This window comes from Pan paniscus, chromosome 11, assembly GCF_029289425.2.
Source record: "Pan paniscus chromosome 11, NHGRI_mPanPan1-v2.0_pri, whole genome shotgun sequence".
In the NCBI taxonomy this organism is placed as follows: domain Eukaryota; kingdom Metazoa; phylum Chordata; class Mammalia; order Primates; family Hominidae; genus Pan; species Pan paniscus.
The window spans coordinates 9,524,593-9,536,913 of record NC_073260.2 but is presented as its reverse complement, the minus strand read 5'-3'; the positions used below and the strand labels follow the sequence as shown (position 1 = coordinate 9,536,913).

Sequence of the window (12,321 nt, the reverse complement as noted above, 5' to 3'; positions counted from 1 at the left end):
CAGATTTACTAGAAAGCACAAACCCTCATCACCATCACCCCACCCACTCACTTATTTTCTCAGCTGAAGTTACTCAATTCCCAGGAGACTGACTTTCTAGGTCTGGTTCTCAGTCTTAACGCAGTTCCTATTCTACCTACACTGCCTCATCTACTAAGACTGAACCTTCCAAAACTGTCAGGGGACCCGTGTTCTCTAACTAGGGACTTCTGGTGCCTGGGCCACACTCTTCAAATGAATGATTAGACCTAATCTGTGACTCCCAGGGACATAGCAGGCTGGCTGCAGCTCAATACCAAGAACTTTCTAACGCTTGGAGCCATCTTTAGGTGCCCTGGGCTGCCCTAGCGGGACTCCATGCAGGCTGGGAAGCCATAAGGCAGAGGGTTCCTGCGTTAGACCTGCAGTCGAGGCCACAAACTCGTCTTCTGTGCCTACTAGAAGTGGTCCCTGCAGTGCTCTCTGCAGCAGCCGCACCCATGGGAGCACTGCCCACGTGCTGGGACACAGGCGTGTTGCATAAAATAAGGTGTGCTTACCTTAGTCTACGGCACTGTTCCTGCTGGCATCTCAGCTGTACTTGAACTCCGTGGCTGGGTGTCAGGAGCTCCAAGAACCCCACAATGGAGAGCGACTTCCCAGACCACTGGGTGAGGGCACAGAGCCATCCTAGGATCCTCAGATCCCTGTGTGAGACTTCGTTTCTTTCCAACCTGGATTGTTCTGCTAGGTCTTCACTTGCAGCCTTACCTCATAAGGTCTACAGTGGAGGGGCGCTTCTCCCTCTTCAAAAACGTACTCACCAATGACACAAGCAAAATTTTATTGTAAAACGGTAGCCGTTTGCATTTATAAAGAAAGACACCGTTCTCAGCATCCTCAGAAGGGGCAGCTAAGCTTTATAGGAGGTTTCGGGGATTCTGATTGAACCTAACAAATAATAGTATAAATGAGGAAGATTTAATATGGCAAAATTCACATAATTTAGAATCCAGCAGAGAGCACGTGTGGCTTATTCGGAATGGACAGTGAAGGGCCACCTTTTGCAAAATGGAATGACTGGCAAGTGACAAGTTGGAAATACTTTTCTTTCAAAAGACTGGTTCTAACAAATGTTGACAGTGTGGCCAAAATCACTCCCACAGCTCCCGTTGTTGCTAAGGTGAAAACCCTTGGAGAGGCTGTTTCAGGCTTATCTGTGGTGCCTGAAGGCGTCCTCTTACCTATATGTCCTTCATCTAAACACTTCACTGCCCCTGGCAGCATCCGCTGGGACTATCCTGGGACAGAGCTGGCTCATGCTCCAGCCACATCCCCAGGGATGCCCTCCTGTGGCACAAATGCCATGCATGTGTGCTTGGGCTCATTTCCAGTAAAGATACATCACAGTCTATGTAATAATGATGAGAACTTAAAAAAAACACACACACAAGGCCAACAACTTAGAATCTGAGCAGTCTCTCATAATGTTAAAAATCATTTTAAATAAAGTTACCACATTTTCAATAAAACTTATTCATCCTTCCTTGAAACAGAAACACTTGGAATTAAAACATAATTTGTAAAAAATCATGAGCCCTGCTATGAGTGGGCTGGGAGCTGGCTCCTTCCTTCTGTGCGTGTTTGGGAGGCTTCACGTCCTCGCCCGTGGTCCCTGGGTGGCCTGCAGGCACCAGGGGGTGGAAACAATGCCAGGGAGAATTCCTGTCACATCAGACAGGAACATTCACTGGATTCCTCTTCCAGGGAAAGGAGCTGGGGGTGGAAGTGTGGAAGGACTGAGTGTTGTTTCTTTTCCAACTCCAGGCAGTGACTCCGGCTGCCAGTCATGACTGTCAATCATCGTAGTAATAATCTAACTTGGTGAACACTGTTTTGCAACCTTTATCTGAGAAAACTCTCTCCTCTTTGGGGAAAAATGTCATCTCCTCAGCCACTCTGCTTACAATGTCTTCATCAATTTCATAGCCTCGGGACTGCATTTCCACTCGGATACACATTTTTAGGTGTTTGTATTCCAGGGGGAGGAAGGGAACAAAATAATCAATGAGGTTCCGGTCAATTAAGCTGCTGTGCCAGAAGCCACCTGGGAAGAAGAAACAAGGTGCTGTTCATCCACATCCACCCACCTGCCCTATAGACGCCTCCTGGGGGTCACTCACCTACCCTCCCATCCGTCCCACAAATGTCTACTGGGGGTCACCTATCCATGCCACACACACCTACTGGGGGTCACCCACCCTCCCATCCATCCCATACACACCTACTGGGTGTGCCCTCTCCCTTGTGGAGCTCCAGATCAGTGGGGAAGGCAGATGTTAACAGGCACCTGCACATTGTAATGCTTCTGTGACAGCCCTCTTTACACGGCGGGCTGGGGGAGGCCTCCCAAGGTATGACTTAAGAGATCGAAGATGGGAAAGAGGTCCTGGGGCCCAGGAACAAGCAGAGAGGCAGAGTGGGGAAGGCAGAGTTCCACAGAAAGCGGGAAGCAAGAAGAATTCCCGGGAAGGACTACCAGCCACGACTCTGTATTTGGGAACTTTTTGACTTTCCCTGGAGTTTCAGCAGCTGGACTAGCAACAGGGAAGCCTGCTGCCGCTGCCACAGTGCCCAGACCCTGCAGAGCATGTGGGCACCAAAACTAGCCTGGAGAGTGCAGATGTGCAGCCCACGCTGGGCTCCCCGTGAAGGCCTGGCCTTGGCCGTGTTTTCTCCCCTGAATGCGGGCTGGCTCTGCACTGACCCGTCCACTCCTCCTGGGCTCCTGGAACTCCTGACCCAGGACACTTCCTCCCAGCCCCAGATGACACAGCACACACTGCGTCGCCCACGAGCCCATGCGTGTCTTCTACTGAGCTGATTCCCTTCTGGTCTGCCATGTAATTCTGGGGCTCCGTCCCCAACCCAAGCTCCTCCTCATTCACTGGGTTAATGCTTTTCATGCCCAACAGTGCTTTGCGCACAACTGGTACTCAATAAATGTGTGGCTGACTGACAGAGTGGAGCCTATGGCCAGGGAAAGAACAGAACCAACCACTGAATGGGAACGAGGGGCTGTCTTGCTATCATGAACTCACGTGGGAGGCTGGTTCTCAGAGGCCTGCTCTGTGCCAGGCACGCCCTGGGCCTGGGGACACAGCTGAGGGCAGACGGACCTCACGGCTTTACCACTCTAGGGCAGGAAACACCCGACAAGCCAGGAAACAATCTCAGATGGTGCTTGGAGTGGCGAATGCCACACAGCAGAACGGACATGGAGAGCGGGAGGTGGAGCAGGCTGGGCAGGACCTCAGGGCAGAGCCCGAGCAACAAGGACCCAGCCACGCAGACCCAGGAGTGACGGCAGAACAGGTGACCTCAGGCAGCCCTGAGACTTCACAGTCATCTCCTGAGGACTCCCAAGTTTGCCCTCCTGGCCTGATGGCCTCCCTGGAGCTTCGTGGCTCTGCTCTGATGCCCTGATGCCACTGCCCACTGAGCTTGCCCGTCCTTCCTGCTGTCCCTTCCCTTCAATGGCAGTGCCACCCTTCCCATCGCTCAAGCCAGGTCCTTGATTCTTCTCTCATTCCCATATACAATTCTGCAGGAAGTCTTACAGGTTCTACCTTCAAAACACACCCAGAAGCCAACCGCGTCCCTCCACCCCCACCGCTTCCACGCTGGGCTCCCTGCCCCTGTGGCTGTGGGTCTGTCCTCCACCCAGTTGCCAGCAAGGTCCTGTGAAGGCCCCGTCAGATCACAGCACCACCTGCCCAGGACCCTCCAGGCCTCTCTCTTCCACTTGGAATAAGACTCAAGGTTCACCATGGCCCGCCAGGCTTCCCACGGTCTGCACCTCTACCCCAAATCTCGCCTCTTCTATCACCTCCCGTTTCCCTCCTCTGTTTATCCTCAACCAGTCACAGGGACCCCAAGCACAGGCCCCCCTCGGGCCCCTGGACGTGCTGTCCGCACTGGGGAATGCTTTTCCCTCAGACATCCACATGGCTCACTCCCTCGGGTCAGCCCAAATGCCACCCTCACAGGGAGCCTTCCCTGTCCACTCTATTAAAGCAGAGCCCATCCTTAGCCTGAACCCCAAAGCCTTTCTTGATTTTTTTCCCCTACTGGCCCCGGGGGGAAAGATATCTATATGTCCACATGTGTACATGTGCGATGTGTGCATATGTACTGCATGTATACACACAAACACATCACACACATCAACATATCTATCCCCCATCATCTGATACATTTTCTTTCTTTATTATCACTAGGATGTAGGATTGATAAGGGCAAGAATTTCTGTGTTTGTTCACTGCTGTGTCCCCCGTCCTAGGTATGATGCCTGGCACTTACCAGATGCTCCATATACATGTGCTGAATGAATGTTCAGCCATCTGCCTGAGGTCACAGTCAGTCTGTGGGCCAGGGCTGCCCGACTCCCAGGTTGGCACTCCTAAGCACCGTGTAACCTCCACAGCGTGGATTCTAGGCCACGGGGCTCATCTGCCTCAGCATTAGGCTAAAGTTTCCGCTGCATGTGCTCATGTTTTTTGGCAAGGCAAGAAACTATCCAACATGTTACAAAATACTTGTCTTGCCTCAGTAGTATTCCACTTGCACACACTGACATACTGTACCCCATGCTGTTCACTAACTGTAGGATTAATTTCTTGGCAAGTCTGTTTCAAATGAGCCAACTCCAGAACCTGAAGCGCAAAGACTTGAACAGCCAGCCCTGCACAACTCACAGGTCTTAGCCAGTGAGTCAGCCTCCATCAGGCTGGCTTTCCACCTCCCCAGGTTCAAGGTCAAAGGTCTCATGACATTCCCTGGAGAAGTAGTGAGCTAAAACTTAAAAGCTCAGGTTTTAGAATCAGAGATACTGAACAGGCTGCATGGCCCTGGGCAAGCTGCCACATCTCTGAGTCTCAGTCTCTACCCTGCGAGGTATGGTGAAGACTGAGTGAAATCCGCAGGCAGGCTGTTTCACACGGCACCAGTACAAAATAAGGGCCCAACCGCTATTTGGCTGTTGCTCTTGGGCAATGCAGAGAAAGGGAGGAACTAACAGGTCATCTCTCCCCCTGAGCTGCCCACGGCATCCTTCCTTGCTCAACCACTGGCTCTTTCTTCTACAAAGAAAATCATGTAGCTGAAGAAAATGGGGGAACTGGCCAGGCGTGGTGGCTCACGCCTGTAATCCCAGCACTTTGGGAGGCCGAGGCAGGCGGATCACGAGGTCAGGAGATCAAGACCATCCTGGCTAACATGGTGAAACCCCGTTTCTACTAAAAATACAAAAAATTTGCCGGGTGTGGTGGCGGGTGCCTGGAGTCCCAGCTACTCGGGAGGCTGAGGCAGGAGAATGGTGTGAACCTGGGAGGCAGAGCTTGCAGTGAGCCAAGATCGCGCCACTGCACTCCAGCCTGGGCAACAGAGCGAGACTCCATCTCAAAAAAAAAAAAAAAACAGCAGGCCAGGTATGTAGCTCATGCCTATAATTCCAGCACTTTGGGAGGCTGAGGCGGGAGGATGACTTAAGTCCAGGAAGTCAAGACCAGCCTGGGAAACATAGGAAGACCCAGTCTCTACCAAAAAAAAAAAAAAAAAATTAGCCAGGCATGGTGGCGCAAGCCTGTGGTTCCACCTACATGGGAAGCTGAGGCTGGAGGATCACTTGAGCCTAGGAAGTCAAGACTGCAGTGAGCTGAGATCACACCACTGGACTCTAGCCTGGGTGACAGAGTGAGACTCTGTCTCAAAAAATAAGCTAAGCACAGTGGCTCACGCCTGTAATCCCAGCACTTTGGGAGGCCGAGGTGGGCGGATCACCTGAGGTAAGAGTTCAAGACCAGCCTGGCCAACATGACAAAACCCCATCTCTACTAAAAATACAAATATTAGCTGGGCATGGTGTGCACCTGTAATCCCAGCTACTCAGGAGGCTGAGGCACAAGAATCGCTTGAGCCCGGGAGGCAGAGGTTGCAGTGAGGCAAGATTACGCCACTGCACTCCAGCCTACGTGACAGAGTAAAACTATCTGAAAAATAAAAATAAAACAGCACTTGTCAAACATTAGTGTTCATAAAAGTTACCTGGAGTTTGTGAGCAAAGATTCCCCTCATGACTCGGAAGGGGACTGAGAATCTGCATTTCTTTCTACCCAGCTCCCAGGAGATGCTGACAGTGACCCTGATGCTTTTAACACTTAGGGTGCAGGATTAGGAACCAGATGGGACTGGCGGTGGATGGCCCTACTCACTGTTCTTGTTATTGAAAACCGACACAGACAAGGCGTGTTCAATGTCTTTGAGCTTGATGTCTTCCCTCTGCTTTCCACTCCTCCAGAAATCCAAAGCCACATCTGTGATCCTTTCTGCTCCAGCATTGCTGCAAAACAATCCCAGTGGGTAAGGACAGGGTTTTCTCCTGGAGCTCAGAGGCTTGGGCTCGGGGCCCATCATGTCCTAGCCCTGACCTTACCTGAGAAATATGAACATGGCTTTCTGGTAGGAGACCCCATCCACCAGGTCATAATAGTCGAGGAAAGGCTTGATGGCATCTATGAGGCCTGCATGCATCTTATCCATTTCATCAAATATGAAGATGGACCTCGCACAGGCACTCACGTTGCCTCGAATCCACAACTGTAACTGATCCTGAATTAAAAGGGGAAAAAGCGAACACAAAGTTCTCAGCCAGGGCCATCAATCAGCTCCTTCTACCACTAAGAACCGCAGCTTCACTTACAGACCACTGTGCACTCGGCACTAAGAACTTTACACGCCCAAAATCTTCTTTGTTCCTACCAACCCCATGGAGTGGGCACTATCGTTCTCATTTTACAGATGAGGGAACTGAGGCACAGAGAGCGCTTACTCCACTTGCCCAAGACTATATGTGGCAGAGCTGGGACCTGAACCCAGTCCTGTCTCACTCCAAAGCCCGATACTTTGGTTACGGTTCCCGCACTGCGAGATGCCACACGGATGCTGTCAGAGATGCTGCTCTTTTGTCATCAAAGGGGCAATGTGGGATGTCATGAGGATACTGATTTTTATTTAAAAAGGGGGTGGGGTCGGGCATGGTGGCTCACACCTGTAATCCCAGCACTTTGGGAGGCTGAGGCAGATGGATAAGTTGAGGTCAGGGGTTTGAGACCAGCCTGGTCAACATGGTGAAACCCCATCTCTATTAAAATACAAAAATTAGGGCCAGGCATGGTGGTTCATGCCTGTAATCCCAGCACTTTGGGAGGCCAAAGTGGGTGGATCACCTGAGGTCAGGAGTTCAAGACCAGCCTGGCCAACATGGTGAAACCTGGTCTCTACTAAAAAAAATACAAAAAAATTAGCTGGGTATGGTGGCAGGTGCTTATAGTCCCAGCTACTCAGGAGGCTGAGGTAGAATTGCATGAACCTGGGAGGCGGAGGTTGCGGTGGGCCAAGATCAAGCCACTGCACTCCAGCGTGGCGACAGAGCAAGACTCCATTAAAAAAAAAAAATACAAAAATTAGCCAGGCATAGTGGCAGGCGCCTATAATCCCAGGTACTTGGGAGGCTGAGGCTTGAGAATCGCTGGAACCTGGGAGGTGGAGGTTGCAGTGAGCTAAGATCGCCCCACTGCACTCCAGCACTCCAGCCTGGGAGACACAGTGAGACTCTGTCTCAAAATAATAATAATAATAATAAATAATAAAATAAAATAAATAAATAAAATAAACAAGGATTCACTCAGACCTGTTAGGCTCCAGCAGCCAAGGTTTCTCACTCTGGTGACCAAACTTATATGCAATAACAGGGAACATGCACTGAGTGTTCACTATGGGTACAACAATATTCTAAGCACTGTTCATATAACTTTTTTTTTTTTGACAGAGTCTCGCTCTGTCACCCAGGCTGGAGTGCAATGACATGATCTCAGCTCACTGCAACCTCTGCCTCCCAGATTCAAGCGATTCCCTTGCCTCAGCCCCCTGAGTAGCTGAGACTACAGGCACCTGCCACCACGCCCAGCTAATTTTTGTATTTTTAGTAGAGATGGGGTTTCACCATCTTGGCCAGGCTGGTCTTGAACTCTTAACCTTGTGATCCACCCGCTTCGGCCTCCCAAAGTGCTGGGATTACAGGCGCGAGCCACCACACCTGGTCTGTTCATAGAACATTTTACTGTGACCTCCCAAAACCCATCACGGTAGTTACCATTGTGCTCCTTCTTTTACAAATGAGAAAACTGAGGCACAGACAAGTGAAGTAACTTTGCCCAAAGTCACAGTTATTGTTAGTGAAGCCTCAATTCTAAGATGATCAACTTATCCTGATTCGTCTAGAATGGTTCTTGTTTGTTTGGGACAGGGTCTCACTCTGTCACCCAGGCTGGAGTGCAGTAGCTGTCTGCTCACTGCAGCCTCAACCTCCCAGGTTCAAGCCATCCTTCTGCCTCAGCCCCCCAAGTAGCTGGGACTACAGGTGCATGCCACCATGCCTGACTAATTTTTTTGTATTTTTTTAGTAGAGATGGGGTTTCACCATGTTCCCCAGGCTGGTCTGGAACTCTTGAGCTGAAGGGATCAGCCAGTTTTGGCTTCCCGTAGTGCTAGAATTATAGGCATGAGCCACCACACCCGTGGAACATTTGCATTTTAGTACAGAACCTCTGGACAGTGGGTGACCCACACGCTCACCCACAGAAGGGAAAAATGTGTTCACATTTTTCCATAGATACAGTCAGGGATAAATAACTGATTGAGGCCAGGCATGGTGGCTCATGCCTGTAATTTCAGCACTTTGGGAGGTAGAGGCAGCTGGATGACCTTGAGGTCAGGAGTTCAAGACCAGCCTGGCCAACAAGGTGAACCCCTGTCTCTACTAAAAATACAAAAATTAGCTGGGTGTGGTGGCAGGTGCCTGTAATCCCAGCTACTTGGGAGGCTGAGGCAGCAGAATCACTTGAATCCAGGAGGCAGAGTTTGCAGTGAGCCGAGATCAAAATCCAGATGGTACTACTGCACTCCAGCCTGGGTGACAAGAATGAAACTCAGTCTCAAAAATAAATAAATAAATAATTGACTGTTTTGCCCATCTTGCAGGTCTGCTACAAGGATCTAAAAGGCAACAGTTAACATTTATTTGTAACATGCACCAGGTACATGTTACACACTTGACAGACAGAGCTCCCTGGATTGTTACAAGCAACACTTTGTAAGTCAGAATCTGAGTCTCAGGTCAGGCGACTTTCCTAAGACTACGGAGCTGGGAGAGTGTTAGGACTCAAATCCAGATGTGTCTGCTGCCAAAGCCCAAGCTGCTCATCAGTGAGTTCAACCATAAAAGCTGTTTGCGGCTGGGCAAGGTGGCTCATGCCTGTAATCCTAGCACTTTGGGAGGCTGAGGTAGGCAGATCACTTGAGGTCAGGAGTTCGAGACCAGCCTGGCCAATGTGAGGAAACCCCATCTCTACTAGAAATACAAAAATTAGCCGGCTGTGGTGGCACATGCCTGTAGTCGCAGCTACTTGGGAGGCTGAGGCAGGAGAATCACTTGAACCGGGAAGGTGGAGGTTGTAGTGAGCCGAGATGGCGTCACTGCACTCCAGCCTGGACAACAGAGTGAGACCCTGACTCAAAGAAAAAAAAAAAGGCAGTTTACAACAGTAGGTTCAACAAACTTAGGACTCTACATGTTTCCTCTTTCACAAAATGAGTGAGATGTGGCCAGGCATGGTGGCTCACGCCTGTAATCCCAGCACTTCGGGAAGCTGAGGCAGGCACATCACCTGAGATCAGGAGTTTGAGACCAGTCTGGCCAAGTTGGCAAAACCCCATCTCTACTAAAAATACAAAAATTAGCTGGGCATGGTGGCAGGAGCCTGTAATCCCAGCTACCTGGGAGGCTGAGGCAGGATAATTGCTTGAACCGGGAGGCAGAGGTTGCAGTGAGCTGAGATCATGCCATTGCACTCCAGCCCGGGTAACAAGAGTGAAACTCCGTCTCAAAATAAAGAAAAAAAGAAAAAAATGAGTGAGATGTGTTGATCTCTAAGATGGATTTGATCATGTCCACCTCTAAAATCCCATGACCCTACATACTCACTGGACCGATTTTCAGAACCCACCACAAAGCTTTGATGGTATTAACTGCTCCACGCATCTCAAACTCTAACTTCTACACCTTTCCAAGGGGAACTGAGACATGAACCGTTTTCCGGGCTCACTCATTTCAACATAGAACTCCCAAATTTCATCCCACAACAAAGAGACCCCAAACCCGATGACATCCAGGAAGGGATTCCAAACTTCCATCCTTGCCTTGTACAAGGTGATGTTTGAAGCATGTGGAAAGTGCAGTGTGGCCACAAACAGGTGGACATAGTCACTGTTCAGACCACCCTCGTAAATATTCTCTGCGATGATCTTGCTGACGAAATTTTTGCCGGTGCCTGTCCACCCGTGCAGGGAGAGCGTGAGAGGTTTCTTGGGCTTTGGGTTGTTTATGAAACCAAACACAGCATTTAAGATGATTTTCTTTGCAAGATGCTGTCCAAAGAGCTTGTCGTCCAGATCCTTCTGCAGTGCTGGGAAAGACAAAGCCAATCAGAAGTGGGGAAGAAACAGTGGCAAAATGTAGCCACATTTACAGCCCATAAGAAAGCCAGCAAAGCCGTCTAGACGCCCTCCAAGCACCTTGCGAAACCCAAAGTACTGCGGTCTGTAAGCTCCTGGCCCAGAGGGGAGGGCGGTCCAGGGAGCCCTCCCTTTGCTGGTCCTGCCTATTCTAAAGCCCTGGCCCGACTCCTTCCCGAAAAGCCCCTTGGTGCCACTGCCACCAGTTTGCACCCCTAACCCCTGTGCTGCTCCTCCCACCCCAAGGCAGAGCCGGGAAAGGAAGCAGTTTGGTCCCTCCTGGTCGGCTACGGAAGAGTCCTCACCATCCTTCCTGTCTCCCGCTAGGCTAGAAAGGAGGCAGAACCCACTTCGGAGGGAGGTTACCACTGGTCCACCCCCAGCTTAGCGCAAAGTAGGCCAACCTGCAGCCCGGCTCCTCAGGTCTCCGACTTAAGTCTGGCACGTCTGTGGTCATGGCCGAGGAGCCAGGCCTCATCCTGCAGGCCGGCCGCTTGGCTTCCAGGGTCCGGCCCCCGCGGACTCAGCTCTGCCCAGGCCCGGCCCTCCTGGGATGTGACCCCTACCCCGGCCTGGCCCTAGTGCCATCCCCCAGCCCCAGCCCCCGCTCCTGAGCCCCAGCCCCCAAACTCCGCTCCAGCCCCAGTCCTAGCCCGGCCCTACTGCCATCCCCCAGCCTCCATCCACCATCCTCAATCCCCTAGCCCCAGCCAACCGCCCTGGTCCTAACCCAGCCCTAGTGCGATCCCCCAGCCCCACCCCCAGCCCCAGCCCCCGGGCCCCGCTCCACCCACCAGCCCCAGCCCCAGCCCCAGCCCGGCCTTAGTGCCATCGCCCAGCTCCAGCCCCCAGGCCCCGCTTCAGCCCTAGTCCTAGCCCGGCCCTGGTGCCATCCCTCGGCCTCCATCCTCCATTCTCCATGCCCTGGTCCTAGCTCAGCCCTAGTGCCATCGCCCAGCCCCAGCCCCAGCCCCAGCCTCCAGCCCCCGCCCCAGCCCCCGCCCCAGCCTACCCTCCCGGCTAAGGCTCCGCTTCTGCCCGCAGCACTCGGCGAAGAGGCAGTAGAGACGCGGGCAGATGTAGCCGGTGAGGACGCCGGCCAGGGCCAGTCCCAGGCTGATGGGCTCCACCGCCTGCACCACGGACGGCGCCAGCAGCAGCAGGCCCAGCACGGCCCGGCCCAGCTTCATGCCCGGACCTGCGCCACCCTGCTTGTTCTCGCGCCGACCGCGAACCGGTGCCGCCGCCAGACCCACGCTTCCGGTTCCTCCTCTCGCGGAGGCCATCTTTCTTCAGGGCAGCCCTCCTCCCGACGCCGGCGGCCGCCATCTTTGTTCGGTACAAAGCCCTGTTTTGCTTCCGGAAACTCGGTTCTGCACCGCCCCTGTTGGCCACGTGTTTTTGTTTATGGACGTTATTTTTGCCAGGCATGGTGGCTCCTGCCTGTAATCCCAGCCCTTTGGGAGGCTGAGGCGGGCGGATCACCTGAGGTCAGGAGTTCGAGACCAGCCTGACCAACATGGTGAAACCACGTCTCTACTAAAAAGATAAAATTAGCCGGGTGTGGTGGTAGGCACCTGTAGCCCTAGCTACTGGGGAGGCTGACACATGAGAATCGCTTGAACCCAGGAGGCGGAGGTTGCAGTGAGCCGAGATCTCACCACTGCACTCCAGCCTGGGAGACAGAGCAAGACTGTGTCCCCTCCCCGC

At 52.3% G+C, this 12,321-nt stretch overlaps 1 protein-coding gene across 1 annotated transcript; it reads right to left on the bottom strand.

The window, feature by feature from the left end:
* Window positions 1-806: 806 nt before the first annotated feature.
* TOR1A (torsin family 1 member A) lies at window positions 807-11,961 on the bottom strand. The gene is made up of 5 exons (XM_034929265.3): window positions 11,624-11,961; window positions 10,297-10,562; window positions 6,473-6,648; window positions 6,252-6,379; window positions 807-2,086 (listed from the first exon to the last, which is right to left on the bottom strand). The coding sequence occupies exons 1-5, from the start codon at window positions 11,895-11,897 to the stop codon at window positions 1,836-1,838; spliced, it is 1,095 nt and encodes a 364-aa protein (XP_034785156.2). The 5' UTR covers window positions 11,898-11,961; the 3' UTR covers window positions 807-1,835.
* Window positions 11,962-12,321: the final 360 nt, after the last annotated feature.